The 22322-nt window shown below is 35.4% G+C and overlaps 1 protein-coding gene across 2 annotated transcripts in view; it reads right to left on the bottom strand.

Annotated features, from left to right (window-relative positions):
- LOC145664025 (uncharacterized) overlaps positions 1-22322 on the bottom strand; it is a 384402-nt gene that overhangs the window by 16272 nt on the left and 345808 nt on the right. For both annotated transcript variants that reach the window (XM_081730339.1, XM_081730329.1), the window contains exon 2: positions 17774-17835. In XM_081730339.1, coding sequence (XP_081586465.1) covers positions 17774-17821 — 48 coding nt within the window. In that variant the 5' untranslated portion in view covers positions 17822-17835. The remainder of the gene's footprint in view (positions 1-17773; positions 17836-22322) is intronic.

Below are 22322 nucleotides of genomic sequence, written 5' to 3'. Positions count from 1 at the left end.
TAACAACTTTTGTCCTGCAAGCAACTTATCCTTCTGTAATTAAGAACTATTAGTCCAAAATATGTGTTTATTTTTTTCTTTTTGTTTGATTTTATCAGCGTAAAGGACGACAAGTTGGACAAATATACAGCGTGACCCCCTTTCAGAATCCTGTTATGCTCCCTGCTACCCATTTCCCTTTAACGGAGAAAAATTCCAGCTCTTAATGTCCTTTATTTGAAGAGATTTCGTTAGAAGCTACAAGTCGTACAGCATTTTCAACATAAAATGAAGTTGCACATGTAAAACTAACCTCATTTTTAGGTACTAAAACATATGATTAGCCAATCAACATTTCCGAAATAATTCGTAGATACCACCCAAAAAGGCTGCTATGTCATTACTCATATAAATTCCATTTCCCTAAGCAAGCCGATTACCTACATAAGCTTACGTTAAAGTGAATTGGTTATTATATTTTTCCTTTGAGACATGACATCTTTAAGTTTTGCGCTGCTAAACGGGACGTTAAACTCAAAATCAACTCAACTTCCCACTTTTATGCTTGCTAGGCTAAAGGAGACGGTGATGATGAGAGATGAATGAAATGGTGGAATGAAGAAAGTGAGAGCAAACGGGAGAGACCCGAGAAAACCCACGCAACGGTGTTTGTCCACCACAAAGCTTACTTGGCGCGAGCTGGGATCGAACGAAGGACATGAGACTCCAGAGGTGAACGCTCTACCATCGAACCACCACGGCCTCTTTTCCTTTGAAAGTTGTTATTATTATTTCATTTAAAAATCTATAATGTAAATAATGTATAGTATTAATTGTTTCGAAATCATTATAATTCCAATTTTTAGTGGTGTTTTTTCACCAAAAAAATCGAGTAATTTCATCCCTTGCTTAGCTACTGTTTGTATCAAAGCTTTGGCAACACTGATGTTTTAAACTGAGACAGTTGACCGCGAAAAATAGTGCGCAGATCCGTAACGTTCACTACACTTTCTCATTTGCGTTACTTAAGACACTTTGTTGGATCAGGAGATCCAATTTATTTCTATTAAAAATTTTCTTCTACACCTTATATCTGGAGAACTAAATATAGTGTAGCCAAACCCAAACTATCACTTAACTCAGTATGATGTGCTTATTTCGTAGAAAATACAAAAACTGGATTTAGGGGTGATCAAAAATTTCGTAGCCTCTGATCCAAAAACTAATTACTATCCAAAATTTCAACCTTTTGAAGCATTTTTTGGATCATTCCTAAGATTCTTGGCCAAGATCGTAATCTTTTGATCCATTTTTTTTTTTTTATTATTCCAAAAGTTCTTGTTTCTCATTTACGTTACTAAAGACACTTTCTAGTATCACTGCAGCTACCGTAGCCAGAAAACATGCCTTAGGCCACTTTGTATATACGTATATGATATAATAAGTGAGTCAGTTTTTAAAAAAATCATAATATAAGAAGACAGATTTGCAAGCCAAGAAGACTTCTTACGTGTTTTGGAGTTTTATAAAAAAAAATGGACCATCGCATTCTATGTGGATGTTGTCTTCCGCACGCGACATAACATTATAATACTTTTATAACATCAAAAAGGGGGTACAGAGTAAATTTAGGTAGAAAAATGGTGTCCTTCAACAATATATATACACACACACTTCATTGTTGTCTTCGCACCATCTTCCTAAACCTATTATTAGTCTTACGTTGCATGCCCTTAACGCAATTTCTTTCTTCCAGAATTACAGTTTTATGCAAATTAGTTTTTTAAAGAAAAATATTTGTTTTAAAAAAGAATGTTTTGCGTAGAGTATTGACCCCAATTGTTCTTTGCACGAAGGAAAGTTTTCCTGAACTATCTGATTGACAGACATACGGCAAAAACATGAATTTGTTATTCTTTTTCTTAATTAATGTAAATGCCTTTGGTATTTCCTGGATTGATACATCATCTACACAATTATGAATGGTGTTGTCTTTTGCACTGACATGTTAATTTGCGTTAAATCAAGCAATCATGTACTGAAAACGTTTCATAACATGTGCTACATGACAATACGTTCAAATATGCACGATTATTTGAAGAATTTCAAACTACGCTTTTTACTGCATTACTCAATATATTTTAGTGTTATCTTCTCTTCCAACGGTATGACAATAGTCAGAAGACTAGGGCTACAATGAAATGTAAAATATGCATGTTGAAGGTTAAACCAGTAACAAATTTAGACGAAAGCAAAAGTTATCCCCGGCGGAGACAGTCAATCGGAAAGACGCTAATTCAGGCCAAGCATCCTGGAAAAGGGTTTTCCTGGGTTTTCCTCATTCACACCAGGCAAATACTGGGATGGTTACCTAAGATTACCTTCCCTTTCTCCGAATAGTGTGCTCGCCTAGGGACTTCATTCCTCACACGTAACGGGCTTAAGGCCATAGCTGCGAAAAATGCCCAAAAAATGATATGAAATGAAATCTTTAAGTTTTAGATCCGACGATTGTGGCGGCTAGGCTAAAGGACACAGTGATGATGAGAAATGAACGAAATTCTGAAACGAAGAAAAAGGAAGAGGAAGCAAACGGGAGAACCCCGAGAAAATCCATGTAAAAATGTACACAGAGAAAACTGAATATATCCAATTTTTTTAATTTAATTTATTTATTTATTTATTTTTATTTTTATTTTTATTTATTTATTTATTTATTTTGAAAATGAAATCAGTTAAGTTGAAATCGGATAACAAATATTCAACTTTTGTTTGCAGAAGCGTCATTTCAGATTTGCTTGGGGGGGGGGTGTCCTCCACCGACATACGAGTTTCACATTTTTAGTATATTAGCAGACAATTGATTAAAATATATTTAATTCTCCAACTCAAGGGCTGATACCGAATTGATTCCGAAACGGACGAGTTGATTCCCATTAGCTGACAGTGGATTTACCCCTAGCGTAAGAGTTGATTCCCATCTGGTGAGTGCATATTTACCCTTAGCGTACGAGTTGATTCCCATACCGTGCGATTCAGATTTCGCATACCGTACCGATTCACGTGTGCCAACCACATCTTGGCTGCCTGTGAAGTTGTAGTTAAGCAAACAATCTTAAATAATTCCAACTTTCAACTTTTGAATAACTCACTTGACAGATGCAAGTTGCAATATAAATTTGGGAAATTTTATATAGTGACAATTTTATATTGTGTTGTGTTTTTAAAGTTGGGATGTAGTGAATTAGTGACACGATACAAGCCGTTTTTGTTTACTATTTAAAGTAGACAGGAATATGATTATAATTATATTTCCACCAACCTACGATGTAGGATTTTATGTTTAATATGTGAAGGTTATAAATTAATTACTATGTGAGTAATTAATTTTAATTAGATATTTATTATTTTTATTTTAGTAGAGTTAGGTGTATTATGTTGTGATGTTTTGTTAAGTGAAATTGCTTGATTACATTAATAAAATTGATGGCGATTTAGTTAATTGAGAATAATTAGAGATGTATTACTATATACTTTTGATGTATATTGGAGTTGAATCCCTGGACACGGAGTTTGAAGTTGATGTTTAATACAGTGGATGGGTTTCCACTGGAACTTGATGTGGCTTTGCTACAGAGACAAGAACTGATTTTAAGAACTGATTTTTTAATGGATTCTTTGGGACTGATCTAGATTCAGTCTGACATAACCTTTTTATGTTAATTTTTATTATGACGAATTTGTTGCTTTTTTTTTTTATCAAATTTTGTAGTTTATACATCTTTGTGCTGAAACCGCAGTTTCAGCATTTTTTCTTATTGACCAAAACTCCAGACAGTTTGTTTACGTCTGCGATTTTTACAATTTTACCTAATTTTGAGAATGTGTTATTGTGAACACAAATTTATACAGAGTTTACATTTTTTTCTTGCTTCAGTATTTGTTTATACTCTTGAGACACTTGCAGACTCGTGTCTGTTACTTAATGAAAACAACAATCATAAGCATTATGTAATTTGGTGTGATAATCTGTCTGTTTGCAACATAATTAATTTCTTACTACAAGTTACTTTATAAACAATATTTTAATTTTCCTTTTTTTAGCCAATTAATAAAAATAAATAAATTTTAATATTAAATTTTATTACCAAATTTTGGCGTACCATAACAATAGTGAACAAACTACAGAAAAGAAGAAAAGTTAGCAATTGCCCTTCCCCCTGCTTTCCAGTGTCACAAAGGAGAACAAACTCCTAAATACGCCACTGTTTGGTGCTGAAAGGAACTCTAATAAAACCAACTAGAAATAAGTAAAGAAATGTATTCTCGTCAATAAGAGCTAACCATGTAATCCCATTTATCTCACAGACAACAATGTTTTTACTGCATATTTAAGCTTGTTTGAACTGGATGATGAAAAATTTTGATTGAGCGAAACAATAGCTCCATTGTTTACGTATTTTTTTTTTTTTAATTCTCTCTTCCTACCTTAATACAGTTGTTCTCGACTATGGCGAAGATAACCACATTACTCTTAGTATCTCGTTATTGTTATCATTATTATTGTATGCCCTACTGACTCTGTTTTCTTCTTCAATACTTTGTGTGCGAAACTTCTATTTATCTCGTCATTGTACGGGACTGCGATAGTATTGTGGTAGAACATTTACATTGGGGTCTCTGATTTGATACCAATTCGCGCCAAGTGGCTGTTGTAGTGGACGAAAACCGTGTGACATTACGTAGCTTTCGACAAAACAAAAGAGGATATTTACTTTCGCCGATTAGTGTACAGAAATTCTAACCCCGAGCAGATTACGATAATTCTGTATATTCCCATCAAGGGTCGAAAAATCACGGGCGCCATATCGCCATGGCCGGCGACTGGATACATGAGTCTGGTATTTGGTGTTTATTTCATTTCAGATTAACATATAGACCTATTTGTTATGGCGCTTCGTTTTTAAAACTGGCGCATAGGCAATGAAAGAAAAATTTCGAGCACTGCTCCTACGCATTTAATACTACCAAATTCAATTTCATTATTACATAACATAATGATCATAAATAATCACTATAAAATACTGGATAATATATAAATAAACTCTTAAAAGGAACAGTGTACATAACCTTTCCCAATAGACAAGCACTTAATCAGTAAGTGGTCTCATGCCTGAATCCATTAACCTAGTTGAATGTAAGAGCAACGTTTTTAATGCATGCATAACTGAACTTGAGAAAGCGTCACATTTGACCAAAGAAGCCACTATTCAATAGTAATACGCAAAACGAAGCATCCATCGCATCACTTGTGTGATAGTTTCATTACTCTAACCCACGATAGCTGTTAAAAGCCATATATCTGAATAAGTGAGTTAACTTTTTTATTACGTGACTTTCTTTTTCTAAATCATGGTGTGCGTAACAACCATCTTTTGCAATTCCGTTTTGGCTGTCGCGAAAAAAAGTGGCAGTAAACAACATTTGCGCCATCTGGTGGTTTTTGCTTTCAACACGTTCATTGGGCGCTAGCGTGACTGTGGACGTGATACGGCAATCTTTTATGCTGGAGTCTTTTTTCAGAAATTCTTCATACTTCAGAAGAGAGTAAAAGAAGAAGAAGAAATACGTCCATGGCCCTTATTTTTTTAAAAACCATGTCTCTGCAAGTTTAAGCATTGCACAAAAATCTATTTATTACAAATCTACTCACACTGAAAGAGATGTTATTAATGATTGTAATTACATGTTTGTATACCATAGTATGAATCATGAAATGTAAGTGTAAGTAGAGGGCAGGTGTGTAGCTGGACTGAAACTCATGAAAATCGGAAAGTGATACGACTGTATTGAGTTATACTATGATCTACTTTATTTTTAGTTTTTCTTAGTTATTTGTGTGTGTATTCAAACGCCTGTATTCTCACGATGAGCCGTTTTAAGTATTTCTCAATCTTAATTTTCTTATGCCACATTCGTGAATAAACAAACGTGAGTGTGGAGGTGTTAATAAGAATGTTATGTATCCTAATTTGTTTTAACGTTCGCACAGTATATATTTTCTCAGCTACACTAATTTACTATGGTGCTTGGGGAAAAAAATGTTAATAAGAGCAAGTGTCTGAGGCAATATACCTAACATTTGTTCGCCACTTACAAAAAACATGAAGATAAGAAATAAAAGTATAATCAAGTTAAATTTTGGGCAAAGGATTCGTCATACAGACGCAATGAACACATACAATAATGCAGGCGTTTTTCAATTTGTGTCGCGGAGTCCTGTAGGTGTATGTCTGGTAAACTTCTATCTAGCCATACCGGCACAGTGGTAGAGCGTTCGCCTCTGGTGCAAGTAATTACTAGTTCGATCCCGGGCTACGCGAGTTTATAGGGGGCACAGCATCGTACTTGTGTATGTTGTCGGTATTCTACCATTTCCAACCATTTTCCACTAATTATTTCATCATTTTCATTAATTATGCGCCTCCTTTAGCCAAAAGGGTATAAACGTAGGGCGTAAAACTCGACAGTCAATTTCATTCTTTGTGCTTCGGAGAATATACAGCCTAGGAAACGAAATGGTACACATTGAGATCTTAGGACACCGAAATTAATACCGTCTCTGGAATAGACCTTATAATGAGGTAACTCGATCGTCACATGGCAATACAATTTCAAACGTAAAAGAGGCCGTAATCATAGGCGGCGCCAGGATTTTGGTAATGGGGTGCAGGCTGAGAAGGGTAACATGTCCTAACATTGTTGCCAGAACTCTCTGCACTATTGAGCCTTAAAATTTCAAAAATAATCCCTCAGTTTTACTTAAAAAAAAAAGAAAAAAGAAAAGAAAAGAAAACTAGAAAAACACTGTATGATAGCAAGTAACTTATGAGAGACTTAAAAGGTCACTCAAATATATCCAAACATAGGAAACAATAAATATACAAAATAGAAAGGAAGCGAATAAGAATGGAAGAATAGGTGGAAATAGAACGAGACTAACTCCGAGAAAACCCACGGACACAATGTTGTCCACCATATACTTACTTTGTGGGAATCGAAAGAGGGACCTCACGCACTATCACTATGCCGCCGTGTTCCCCATTTGAAACTCGAGCCCCAACAGAGCATACTAGAAGCGCAAGTGCTAACCGATCTCCTACACAGGAGAACTATTTAAAACAAATCTATTACATAAAAGTAGGATTGTTCTTGTTGGTAATTTAATCGTTGGAAATTTGCTAGACCGATTTTTTTTTGGGGGGGATACAGTTACCACCCACCTCAAACTAAGTTTCTAAGGATCTTGCATCGTTTGACCTAATCTTCGTTTCGCCTAACCAATTATCTGACACTTCTATGACAGATAAAAGATAAGCTTTATGTCCGCCATTTTAGGCGAAATAAGGATACTCGTTTGGCCTAATCCTCGTTTTGCCTAAAATGGTGGACTATAAAAAAATCGTGGAGATAAAACTGGAGGGAAATTTTACGGAAAAAAAAATATTCCCTACTATGTGAAGAACTGAGAAATACAGATGCAAAACCGGTTAAATCCCTCTTCCATATTCAGTTTTATAAACTGTTAAATCCCAAACCTGCAAATAACCTAATGATAAAAGCAGAATCAAACCCGATTAATTCCATATTTCAAACAATTTGAGGTTTCGTACTGTATAGGATTAGTTTAGTAATCTGAATATATATTGCAACTCTTCGTAAACCATTCGAAATTTTATTTGGCAGAATTTGAAGTGTGTGCTTTCATTATTTTTTTTATTTTTGGACTAAAAATTCAAAAAAAAAAAAAAAAAAAGAAAAGAAAATGAAATCTTTAGTTCTACGTCCCATGGTTATGCCGCTTAGGCTAAAGGAGACGGTGATGATGAGAAATGAATGAAATGGTGGAATGAAGAAAGTGGGAGGAAACAGGAGTACCCCGAAAAAACCCACGAGCACGGTGTTTGTCCACCACAAAGTCCACATGGCGCGAGCTGGGATCGAACCAGGGGCCCCAAGCACCTTAGGTGAACGCTCTACTGCTGAGCCACCGCGCACCCTGGACTGAAAATGGAGACACTATAGGTCTTAACCTAACTGTTCGTGAAACTTTTCTGTGCTTATTTGCTTTTCATTAATAATTACTAGGCAAATGCACTCAAAATCGAAAGAAAACGATACTCTAAGCAGCAATGATCATAATTTTGTTATCAGACAACACCAAAATTGTCTAGAAAATGTACAAGACACATGAAAAACTGGAAACGAAATGTAGCCAAAAAGACATGGTGAGTGTACTATCTGTGATTAAAAGTCGTTTGTTTTGTATTTCAGGGTAATTCTGTACTTTGAACAGAACATTGTTGGATTAGGTTCTTCTCTAAACGGTCTCTTCAGCTTCAGCAGAACCTCTTTCTTAAAATGTCTCGTGTCAATTATCATTCAAAATTATAACATGCTTCTGGTACAACATGTTAAAAAATTTTGCCACTTATTTACCATTTCTGATACTCTTTCTGCCACTGTTTTGCTCAAACTCAACATTTGCACATTTTGTTTTGCTATATTTCAAATTCATATATTGGGATAATTGGCAAATTAATATTCACCCTACGTTAGTCCATAAAAGGTTACAAACTCTTCCAAAATATAGTCATTCAGTTTAGAAATGTATACGTATAGGTATAATTAACTCCGCTTGTAGTTACGAAGGGTTTGACGATTGACAGCAGCTCAATGCTCACGTTTTACAGGTTTTTGAGGGATAGAAAACCGAGAAAATGGTGATGCACCAGAGGACGACGACGATATGGACTTCCATTTAGTAGATGATAATGGAGAGGAGGTTACATAATTCAATTTTTTGCACATTTGGATCCATTGTTTTCAATTTAGAACAAAATTAATGTAGCATTTATGTATCCATATTCATTTGTGCCAATCTTGTGCAATGTATAGTTGATAATACATCTCCCCCCCCCAATATTTCAGTAGGTATAATACTGATTTCCGACTCTGAGTCCCTTTCTTTTTGATAGGTTTTGTATCTTGAGCCTCAACAAAAATGGCCGCTCGTCCAGATGCAAAAGCTGTTATTTCCATTTACATACGCAAAACCTGTTAAATCCAAACTATTTTCTTCAATAACGCAATTCACAGACTAGTGTGATTATACAGCTTTCGACAGACCAACACTCATATTACTTTTAATTTTTTAATGTTCTCTAGTTTCTAATGTTATTTTACAATTATGACGTGTTTAAACAGTTTTTCTCGATTTGTCACAAATTTTAAAATGTGAATTTAACGGGTTTTGCTATTCAGCTACTCATATATATTCGTATATATTCATGGTCCTAGTAAATACATAAAGGAGTTTTGGTAATCCTAACTCCTCGAAAATAGTTAATATAATATTAATCTATATATTTTGCATTTCTTAATTCTTTATATACTAGGGAATTTTCTCTTATATAATTTCCCTCTAGTTGAATTTCCACGATTTTCTCTTATTGTCCGCCATTTTAGGCGTAACGAGGATTAGGCCAAACGAGAATCCTTTTTTCGCCTAAAATGGCGAACACAAATCTTATCATTTATGTCATAAAAGTGTCAGATAATTGGTTAGGCGAAACGAGGATTAGGCCAAACGTGGCGACACGGTTTCTAAGCGAGGAGCATAATTTACGCCCATCCTTAGTCCATCGTTGTGTTGTATTGCTGAGGAGAATTTGCTATCAGTCATCAAAGTGGACATTTTGTTTGCACCAACTGAGTAGCAAAGAACTATACATAAGGGATAACGAAATCATTACTTTTCATTTTATCCTGCCTCGCACTACAATTCTCCTAAGGATCTCTTGTAATATTACAGACGGCTTATCTGTAACCCTAGCAGCGCAAATAGTAGTGCTTATCAACTATCAATTGTATTTACCTTGTAATTGGCCCAGAGCCGTGCCGTAGAAAATCAGCGCCCGGGGCGAGAGTATACGGCGGCGCTCCCATACATATATTCCAAGCAAGTTTTCCTATCTTTTTTCCTTTTTTCTCCCGAATTTTTCGCCCCCTTACTTCGGCGCCCGGGGCCGTCGCCCCGCTCTCCTCCCCCCCCTAACGGCACGGCCCTGAATTGTGCCACTCTGACAACTAGGAACGCAAATCCGTTGGATGAATAACAATAAATTTACAATCATAAACTTTAAACTAAACCATCCGACCAAAGACCTACATTGGGCCAACATTAGGTCTACCAAAAAACGCTGCTCGACATCTATAGTTTATATGTGTTCCTTTGTAAATTAAGCAAATGATAATTGTGTCTGTTTGAAGCTGTTATTTCGAATAATAGGAGAATGAGTTTTAATTTATGAGCTCCTTGACTGGACTTGCTATGAAGTAATTTTGTTTAGCGTTTGTAAACATCCGCCTTACTCACTTTTAAGATTTGCAGACGATGCCGGGCGCAGATGATGCAGCTAAAATTTACGTAATGAGTTGCATTGCATATTTACTTTGGCCACTGTAAAGTCATTACCCATGCCGAGTACAAACAACCAGTCTACTTTAACACAAACACAACGAAGTTTTCCACTGAATGCCATTAGAATAATACAAAGAAGCGTTTGTTTTCTTCAGTTACTACACTTGTCCTAGTTTCAAGCTACTACGAAGTATTTATGGTTGACACTAGGTTAGACATTCCTTGTGACAAAGTTGGTTGGTTGAAAAATCCACGCTTAAAAATCTAGAACGTCGAAATTAACTGATGGAATTTTTAGATCGCGGGGTTACCAACTGAAACTCATATATATTTACTCTGTCTGTTCGTTCGGGAGTTCGTTCGTTCAGGAACTAGTTGATGGATCAGAATCAATTTTCGCCAGGCTATATAGAGGGACAAAAATTAGGAATCGAGCTCGCTGATGCAGGCGATATTCAAACTGAAAGTAATAGAAATAAACTCATTTCCGGTTTTAAAGGAAGAGCGCTATAGAGTAAAAAACGGTCATGTATATTGAGAAACGGTGGTCTTCAATCAATTAAGCATCCCATCCAGTATAATGTCTCTACTAAAACCGGAAGTGGTAAAACTCTACAACTTCTAATTTCAATATTGATTGAGGAGAAAACATACATGCAAACACTGATACTCATTTTGTAACTTAAATTAGCTTAACTATGAAACAATTATTTAAAAAAAATAAATTAAAAGATTGTGTGCGTGCGAATGCTATGCGTATTTTAATGAGCGATAGTGATCTATAAAATTAACTTTAAGGGGAGGGCCACAGTGGCTCAGTGGTAAAACACCTGCCTCTGGTGCGTTGAATCCCTAATTCGATCCCCGGCCAAGTAAGTTTATGATGGACAACGTCGCGTTTTGGGTTTTCTCGTGGTACTCTTGTTTTTTTCCACTTTCTCATTCCACCAAATCTTCCATAATTTAAGGGCAGTACATAGGTAGGATATCGATAAAGTATTCTCCGTACTGATTAAGTATTCTGGGTAAACATAAAGATACTGTATATGTGTACAATATACCGCTGTCCGGATAATGGATTTTTTTCTCAGTTTAAGTATCGGAGAATGTCTGTCGAAAGGTATCAGAGGTAAAACAATAATCATTAGCTTAACGATCACTTACTTAACCATCGTCTCCCTTAGCCTCAAGAGCATAATCGTGGGACGTTAAGCTGAAAAAATGCATTTCATTTTCAATATTGACTTTAAATAAATAGTCTTTGTTTTATGTTGTTAAACTACAATAGACTTCCAAACTATGAAATTTAGGATTGAAATCGAAAGGAACACATCTACCATATTCTATTCGAATAGAAGCATAAGAACGAGGGCTCAAGATCTTCTAAAGATAATGAATCTATGTCAGAAAACCATTTTCTGATATCTCTAGTAGTTTTTACTCTATGAAAATCAACATTAATATCGATACTTCTACCACTTCCGGCTTCAGTGCAGAAATAAGAGTCCAGATTGAATCTGTTCTTGGAATGATTATTAATTCATATGTAAAAAAAAAAAAAAAAAAAGTGCTGCCCGCTATCTACAGTATTACTACCTTTTGCTTAGTTCCAATCAATATGAAACCGGAAATGATAATAATCTACCAATTCCGGTTTGAATAGCCTAAAGGAATAAAGATGAAATCTGTTCTTCGGATATTGATTCAACATTAGAAAACCATTTCCTGCTATTACTGATTGTTTTCTTTCTTTAATATTGAAACCAGATGTTATTGTACACTGCTTCCACTTCAGGTCTCTTAGTAAAGAGGTAAGAGCTCAAATTGAACCTATTCTTTATGTGCTGCATCCATATATAAAAATAAAATAAATAAATAAAACGTTTCTCGTTTTATTTTTCTGCTTTTGTTCTATTTTGATTAATGTTAAAACTGGGAATGGTCGTTTTATTCTACTTCCGGTTTTAATGGACAGCTAAGAGAGGAAATTGAGCAACTTACTATTATTGGAGCACCGAATAGATATTAGAAAGCCATTCTCGCCTTTTCTTATCGTTTTCCTCTGATACCTTTCGACAGACATACTCCGATAGTTACACTGAGAAAAAATCCATTATGCGGACAGCGGTATATTTTACACATATACAGTATCTTTATGTTTACCCAGTAATCAGTACGAAACATACTTTATCGATATCCTACATATGTACTGCCCTTAGATGTTACATCATGCCGTTGCAAGATGTTTGATATCTATCAGTATTCCGCATATTATATACATATACGACTGTTACATACGTCAGCTACATGTTACACACGTACATCTGTATGTGAGATCCTGACCACCTATATACAGTGTTTTCATTTGTACGGAAAGTACATTTATTCGGAACACTTGGTAGAAAATATGTATTAAATATACTTTTTCAGTTATACGTTTGCTGTACCGGTACTTTAAGTCAAAAACTATAGGATTTACATATGTAACCTATCGGTATGTTTTTACGTACACCACATGCGATTTTTTTCTCGGTGTATGCATAACGTATTTGGAAATCTAAAGCTTATATTTTCCTTGCCCCCGTCCGAAAAATAATCATTATTTATACACAGTAAAGTAAAATTACTTACAAGTAAATCCCTTCTTTGGAATAGTCTAACGAAGCTCATGGGAAAGTAAGACTTTCTACGCCTACTCATCTTGAGAAAAGAGCTAGTTAGCACCATGCTCTAGTGGCCTTTATCCTCGACATTTTCCAATACTTACATTCTACAGAAGCTACATACTATCCAAAAACCAGATTGGAATGAAGGTACAACGAGAATCTAAATTGTTCCTAACGGGATCGTAGCCGCGACGCCCGAATGATAGGTAAGTGTATTCCCGTCTACGTTACTACTACTCTATTAGATATACTAACTGTAGTGATATTTTGTATTTATTTCTTTGTAAGTTCATTATTGTCACATTTTAGTTGAGAAATAAGATCAGCAAATCGTTTCCCGCAACCAATATTTTCTGGCTTGCCAGGCTGGCGTAACTCTCACACAACCAGTATAAAAGAAATCAAATAACATTACGCTACTAAAATACACTTTTCTCTAGCTTTTTTGGGTAGAACTATGTTTTTCACGAATCAATCTGTACTCTCGCTCCGTACTTGTTATTTGACGAATTTTAAGAATATAAATACACTTCCAAGCTAGGTATCTCGTGCCTTCCAATACTACAAGTGCACCACATGTTTCCATTTCGCATTGTAAATTTTCACTAGCAATAATAAATCAGTCTTGGCTGCACCCCATTTAAATAAACAAAAAACCTTAATGCGAGTAAAGTTAACCTTAACTTCCTAAATTAATCTTTCGTAATGGAAGCTAAAGGAACATAATTCTACTTTTAGCTAATGAAAACAAAACATCCCTGCTTAGTTAACTAAAGATGCCCTTAGAAAGGTTCACCCAATCTACCTTGACCTAAACCCTAATAACATTCCAGGTTTACAACAATCTTACTGAAGTCTGTAAAATTATGTCTATAGGCGTTTCGTAAGCTGCCATTACAAGACTGTAGACCTAAACTAACCTGTAGTACAGCGTTTCCCAACCTTTTTCAACTTGCGGCACACTACGGGTGTTACTTGGAATCTCGCGGCACACTTATAGATATTACTTGGATTCTCGCGGCACACTTATAGATATTATTTGTAAATATAAAACACAGTGGTATTTTTTCTGTGATTATTGATCTTCTCAGAGAGGTTTTTCCCCGTGGTAAATTATTATGCTTATTTTTCATTCTATTTTTAAAATAGAAAACAATTATAGTGAAATATTGGACTCAGGTTTTTAAAAATACGCTTTCTTTTTATAAACTATATCCAACCTTTTACTAAGAAGGAAGATCACTAAATAACGAACGAACAAACAAATCTCTTATACTTTTAAAACACAAATGTAGGTAATTTGTCGAAAGGAATGAATTATATTTTAAATTTTCAAGTTACGAAATCTGCAACAATAAAGAAGCAATAATGGTCATAACAATTATAACAAATACATTTTTCAACATTAGAAATCTACAGAACAGTAACCCTGTATGAAACTTAAAATTGTAGATTCATAGTAGAGGTTCATAGTCATGTGAAATACAAATATATATTTTCCCCTACGTTTGGCAATTTGATTGCTATAAAATTATTAATTTTACTTCGATTCCTCGCGGCACACCAGCGGCCCATTCACGTCACACCAGTGTGCCGCGGCACACCGGTAGGGAAACGCTGCTGTAGTAGAATCACTAGTTCTTCGATTTCAAGCTTGTTTTAGACTTGCCGTTTGTACGCAATAGAAATCTAGCCCTCAAATCCCTTTAATTTGAGCCAAGTAGTACATGAATACTTACAGCTTATACATCTTTATTCGAACTGCAACAGTAAAATAAAGGACGGAAACGAACAACTTCAGACAAAGAGACGCGCGCGAATTATCTCCAACCCACGTGGACGCTATCAAACGAATGAAAGAAGAGTGTGCGAGTCATGATTGGTAATGGGAGTTGAACGATATGCGCCAGTATGTTTTGCGCATTCTTCGTTGTCACATCTGGTTTAAGAATATTATGATATACACACATTCAAGGCTAAAGGTTCTTAGATTTATAGATGATTCATAATTTACATTTGACAAACCCATACACAGAGAGAATCTCTATACATATTTAGCATGTTACGATAAAGTTAGTGAAAATTTACGCTTACTGTAGATGGGCTTGCTTACGGGGAACTAATTTTAGCTACCCTTAATAACATATTTAAGGTAAAGGATGTAATCCTTAACTAAGGGTAATCTTACAAAATCAAATTATTTACCCAAACCTAAAATTACAAAGCTAACGGCATTAGAATATAAAAGTAAGTGTCTTTACTACGCTCCTGTACCTGCACTATTATTCTGTGACGACGTTAGAAGAGAGAGGGAGCTCCCGTACTTATCCGACCAAGACATATTGTATTGTAATGCATTGGTAAAAAGGAGGCAGAATGCTGTTCCCCCACTTTCAGAAAATATCTATGGCGTCCCTCTACTTCCTAAAATTTACAATGTACAAAGATAGGCACGGGAGACGGCGTGATGTCATCCGTCCCCCTACTTTTCAGATCCAATTTCACCCCTGTTATAATGTAGATCAAGCAAAAACAATTGTTTTCGGTATACAGCTGCCCCCCGCAAAATGTCTCTGCTCCTCTACTTGACCCCAAGGAAATTAAAGATAGTCTTTTCACTGCGTATTCTTATCATTATTATTATTATTGTAAATTACTCACTAATAATAATAATAATAATAATAATAATAATAATAATAATAATAATAATAATAATAATAATAATAATAATAATAATAATAATAATAATAATAATAAACAGTATCATAATTTTTATACAAAATGCCATTAAATGAGCATATATGTTTTCAATGCCTCTCATATGGACCCCAAACCTAGAGCGTATTGGTTTGCGTCCATATTTATGACACAATTTATTTTTAAATTATTTTCTGGCCTATAAGAAAAGGCCTGCAAATATTTCATTTAATAGATAGCAAGTTGTACTCTCAGGTTTTAAGCATTTCAACGTTTTTGTTGTCTTTAATTTATTCACTGAAATAAAAGAGATAGGAGTGCTACGTTCTAAGTGACTAGTGTATGATAATTTTAAGAAAATATTTTCTTTTATTCGTAACATCACTATTTGTTTTATTCTTAATTTAAACATGCTACACATGGAAGCTAATTTTATTGGTCCTTCGTGGGAGCGTAGTGCACGCTTCATTCGTGATGAGGATACTTGCCCTAAATACAAACCGAAGTAATAGATCAAATTCGGCTTTACACATTAGATTGCATCGTATATAGCTTTGATACTGAAAACATGCTTCAAAGCCCAATTAAACATTCAATCAAATTGCAGTCAGGAATCACAAGATACAGGTCTTAATCTATAATTTAAAATAGAATCCGAATTACCATAACGCGTTCAAATGTAAGTACTTTTCCTCTGGGAATCGAACCCAAGACCATGTGCACCAAAGGAACACGCTCTAGCCACTGGATCAGCAGCAGATTGGATTTCCACTCTTTGATAAGCCTAAAGCGAAGCACACTTATCTAACATGTGCAGATCTTACTTCTGTGCGTGGGGTCCCTGGTTCAATCCCCGGCCACGTTAGTTTGTGGTAGACAACATTCTATCCGTGGGTTTTCTCGGGTACTCCTGTTTTCTCCCACATTTACATTCCACCAATTATTTCATCACCATTCACTTACTTTCCATCAGTCTAAAGACCATAATCGTGGGACGTTAAATTTAAAGATTTTATTTTCATTTCATTTTTTCGTTGATTGGATTGGTTGTTAGCGTCCCTTTCTGATGCTACATGAGAAATGAACCTACAGTTCAAAATGGACCACTGTAAGATGTTCAGATTTTGAAAGCTCTCCCACCTTGAATCGAACATGGGACCCTGCGCACTAAAAGTGTGCACGCTAGGTGTTAGACTAGTAAAGGTAATTATTTATAGTATATAGGTCAGTAAGCATATTGTTCATTAAATATTAGTTTGTAGCAGTACCGTGCCGTGGAAAATCAGCGCCCGGGGCGATAGTATACAACCGTGCCCCCATACATACATATTCCATGTAATTTTCTCTTCCTTTTTCCTCTTTTCTCCCGAATTTTGCGCTCCCTTACTACAGCGCCCGGGGACCGTCGCCCCGCTCGCCCTCCCAACGGCACGGTACTGGTTTCTAGACCTATTTTAAAATTGTACATAGTTTGTGAGCAGACGTCAAGAAAATGACAATGTAAAAACCATTAGGAAACAATTAGTGAAAGAATTGTACTTTTGGAACAATTATTTCGGAGGAAGCCTTTAAAATTGATCAGTGGCAAATGGAATAATCTGCATGTACTAACAAAGGAAAAGTAGAGGAAACATTTTTCACAAAGAAGTCTGAGCTTCATTGTTGCGGTATTTTTAATCTGTATGGCGAATATTATTAGAGAAATTAGATGACTTCTGAAAACTAAAAGCATACATACTGCTTCTATTTATTAGAGGTTATTATTACTTTATTCTGTATGGAAAATCGTACTAAAATATTCTTGATCTGTTCAATATATATATATATATATATATATATATATATATATATATATATATATATATATATATATATATATATATATATATATATATATATATATATATATATATATATATATATATATATTATAAATATAATAACTTACCTGTTGTGCAGCAGCTGTCGCAAGGAAAGCAAGAAGTATAACCCACATCGTTTAAGAAGATTCTGAAACGAAAGTTAAACAATTACATTTAATAGTCTTTTATGTAATAAGAGTGTAAAATAAAGAGTTGAAGGTTAAAATTAGTATAAAGCCTCGTGCAGAAATATTGCTTAAAAGTAGAAAAAAAAAAACTCTTCTCGTCCTTTGAATTCGAACTGCTCTTAAAGGTCTACTTTACGAAGATAAGGCATAAATTGTGATGTGTTGTTGTTTCCAGTTGCATAAATTTATAGACAAACAACGTTAGTGATACACCGGTTGATACTTTACCTGAAATCTTGGAATCTAAAGATACAGAAGACAATCTATGCTTGCCATGTGTTCATTTAAACGTATCTTAGTTAATTTTAAAAAGGAATATCGTACAGTAGACTTAAAATGGCCGAGTGCATGGCAAAATCTTATCAAACTATGATATCAATACATACTTAAATGTAAAAGGTGTTTCATAAAGAACACAACTTTTGAAATACCCGCCATTTCTACTCTAGTTAGTTGGCAGCACTGAATCGATTAACACAATTGTTGTCATCAATTGTCTTTGTAGTTAGTAGTCACCGAAGAGGGCATGATTGTCATTTGAGTTTGCCAACTGTCTCTGAACGACATTCACCATATTTGAAATAAGTTTCCAGGATGACAACACGCTGTTCTGTTGAAGGCCTCCATTCCTATCGATAAAGAAAACAAATGGCGATTTATACGCTATTCGTGACTACTAACTAACCAGAAAGACAACGGATGGCAATCGTGTAATGATCAGTGCTGCCAACTTACTAGAACAGAAATGGCGGGCATTTCAAAAGTTCGATTCTTTATGAAGCACTCTTTATAAGAATAGTTCTACAATATTAAGAGCGTTTAACAGAAAAGGAAAAGTTCTCCAAAGATGTTCTCCAAAAAGTAAGAACCATGTCACTTATTGAAGACAAACTGACAAGAGAGCCGATTTCTATCTAACTTTCGGGGGGCCCATTTAGATGTGTGTTTGGTTGCAGACAAGGGTCTAAGAAGCGTCTAGGCACCTAAACACAGCCTATTGGCCTCTTTAGCCTATTACAAATAGGAAATAACCCACATCATTGGCGTGATGAAGTTATTTCCAATTCTCTAATGTATGATACAGGAGAAAGAGAACAGGTTGAGCAAAAAGGAGGAGGAATGACGTAAGTGGAATGGAGTAAAAAAAAAGTGTTGTTAGTGTTAGATTAGTTTTTATGAATCCAGAGTATAAATTTGCAAAAGCAATCGATTACAACTGGGTTCCCTGTTACCACTCACTGTCTTCTATCAACACTAGGTTTGTTGCTTTCTCCCTGTTCTGGGTGAGGGGTATACTGAGGCTCCGGACGGCAACTGTGACGTCACAGAGTGCTCAGTTTGGAGCGACTTATCTAGTGGCTCGTGCATGTGCCTTTAGTGCACTTGAACCCAGGTTTGATTCCCAGTGTGGAAAAGCCTTCTATGCATTACAGTTGTTCGGATTCTACTTTAAGCTTTAAATGCACTCCCATACAGTCTCGTTGCTGAAAAGTCACGCTAAACGTAAACAAAGAACAACAATGAATGGGAGATATATACATATGTACCTCTTTCGGTTTTACTTGAAACCTCACTGGAAAATATAGCGTCTTTCGCTGAGAATAATACCTAACCAAAGAACCTTGTATATTGCCTAGTTGGGGAATATACTGTCTTTCTCTGCAAATAATACCTAACCAAAGACCCGTGCATATATATACTTTTAAAATTGCTTGTAATATAAGCTATATTCCAAGAAGCATGTCTTAGAAATTGCAAGACTCCAAACGGGTTACTTTATACATGATAAATGAAATGAAATACAATCTTTGAGTTTTATGTCTCACAATTATGCCGGCTAGGCTAAAGCAGACTGTGATTATGAGAAATGAATGAAATGGTGGAATGAAGTAAGTTGGAGGAACCGGAGAACTCCGAGAAAACCCACGCACACGGTGTTTGTCCACCACAAGGCTCACTTGGCGCGAGCTAGGATCGAACCAAGAATCCCATGCACCAGAAGTGAACGCTCTACCACTGAGCCACCATGGCCCCTTATACATAATAAATGTATACAGTTAAATCCTAATGTGACTTCAAAAAACAAATAAGTAGATTGAACTTCATATAGGATCCCATCTTACTTTCGAAGGCAAACAATATAAGTTGCGGTCAGAACTGAAATAATTTTCCCTATGCTAAGAAAAATTGATAGATCTCTCCACCCTGTGATGAAAACGGGCTGGCCATACGCCTACTTTAAAAGGGAATGACCTAGAAATATACAGTATTAATACTCTGGTATTAAACATTTAGAAAGCATTATGAAAAGAAGATAGTTGTCATTGTGGTTTCAATAATACTACAGATTATATAGTGTTATTGCATATTGGACCATGTAGTGATTGTATATTCCGAAACCACATAACCAATACGTAACGCAATGTGAGCATCTAACTTGAAAGTAAATTATGATCGTTTATTGTTATTCTGTAGTAACGAATCATCATTCACAGTAATAAAACCTCTTTATTTAATATCCCTCATCATGTCCTTGAGAGATGATCCCTCACCTATCTTTGAAATTCTTACGTTAATTTATGTCTTTAACTTGGTTTCGCTACTCAACAGAACAATCATATAAGGCAAAAACTCGTCATAAATTGAAATAAACGTCTATTGTTTATTTTCGTAATGTCTACGTATACGTTCTTTTATTCCACAGTATCTGTCGTATAATTTTAACTCATACCATATTAGAATAATATAGATAGTGGAAAATATTGCAATTTGAAACCGTACGTGTTTATTATATCTTGTCGTGTATTGCGCTAACAAATAGGCCCTACTGCTTTCTACAGTATTCAAGGGAAAACAAAAATAAATAAATTTCATTTTGCACGCAAAACAATATATAGGAAAAGTATTACAAAGACACAATGAGTGTGAGGTTTGCATTTTTATTTCTGCCATCAAAAATGTCTATGATCATATTATCAGGAGAGTTAGTGATGTAACATAGAAACACGTTCAATGAAGAGGAGACATCCAAAATGGAAACTTATCAGTTTATTATATAGTCTTCTAGAAAAGAATTTAGGGCCGTGGTGGCTCAGTGGTAAAGTGTTCACTTTTGATGCACGGGGTCCCTGGTTCGATCCTACCTTACCCTCCCCCCTCCCGCCACATATTGAAGACAGATTTGCGCCGCTGCTTCTGTCCCACACAGGCACGTACAGGGGTTCAAGCTTTGGGAAGGGGGTCCAATACTGCAAGATACTACCAAGCCCGTATCCAGGGGGGTCTAGGGAGGCTGGGGCCCCCTAAATTTTTGCTTCCCCCTAAAATTTTCACGGTAAGCTTGCAAATGAACTATAATATGGTGATGAACTATCATATAGTTGAATCTCCCCCCCCCTACATTTTTGGGCTGGCTATGGGTCTGGATACTGCGTCTATGTTTTCCAACTATATTTCCAGCTAAATACTGAGAGCTATATTTTTCAGGGGAAAAATGGCAGAACTAGATTGTTTTTATAAGAGAAATAGTACAGTTGAAGCATAAGATCTAATCTTCATGTTACACCAACCATTTCCATGTTAAACAAGTAGTTTTATTGAGAAAGTGTACAAATGTATATTGAAAATTGAAGTAGAAAGTTTGAGGGTCTGGACCCGGTAGATCCCCCCGTAGGTTAGCTCCTGGTCCCACAAAATATCGCACCTCTATCTATTGCTAAGGCATCATGGACCATTCGTCAAATTTAGAAAGTTGTTTCACACAATTATATATGAAATACTACTTCAGGTATTTATGTAAATGAGAGAAATAAAGACACTACAGATGGTAATAGCGTAGCTTTAACTTTATAAGCTTACAATAAACTCTTCTCTTGCTACTTATTGTACAGATTTTATCAGCATTTTATGTACTTTAAATTCCGTTGCAAATTCTTTCTTGAAACATTTGTAGCTTTCACAGTTACGTTATTGGAGCCATGAGGATTGGAGCCTCGCCCTTTCCAAAATTGCAATTTAACAATATTTAATGTCTTATCAAGTATCATTTCCTAAGAAATTTGCTATTTATTTTTATTTTATATTTATGTATTATAGCTATATGTACCGTGTCATGCGAAAACGAACTAAGCGCCAATTTCATACTTTTGAGAAAATTACGTTTAAAGGTTGATGCCTAGCATTAGTGTAGCCGTAATCAAAAGTGAAATTATGTTTCTTTTTTTGGAAAGGTGTTGATTTTCCTCTCTTTTCGATTGTGCAAAACGTTCTAATGCTTATTAAGAACCAATCGTAGCATTTACGTGGATTTTCAAAATTTGGCGCTTAGTTCACTTTTGCATAACACGGTATATATGTGTTTTATTGGGTGATACGTTTAAGAAACACGTTTCTATCATATCCAGGGGAGAACGTACGATTGCTGAGGGGATTTAAATGCGCTCTCTCC

This window comes from Thermobia domestica, chromosome 1, assembly GCF_964235325.1.
Source record: "Thermobia domestica chromosome 1, izTheDome1.hap1.1, whole genome shotgun sequence".
NCBI lineage: Eukaryota > Metazoa > Arthropoda > Insecta > Zygentoma > Lepismatidae > Thermobia > Thermobia domestica.
The sequence above is the reverse complement of the archived record's forward strand: the minus strand, read 5'-3'. Positions and strand labels throughout refer to the sequence as shown.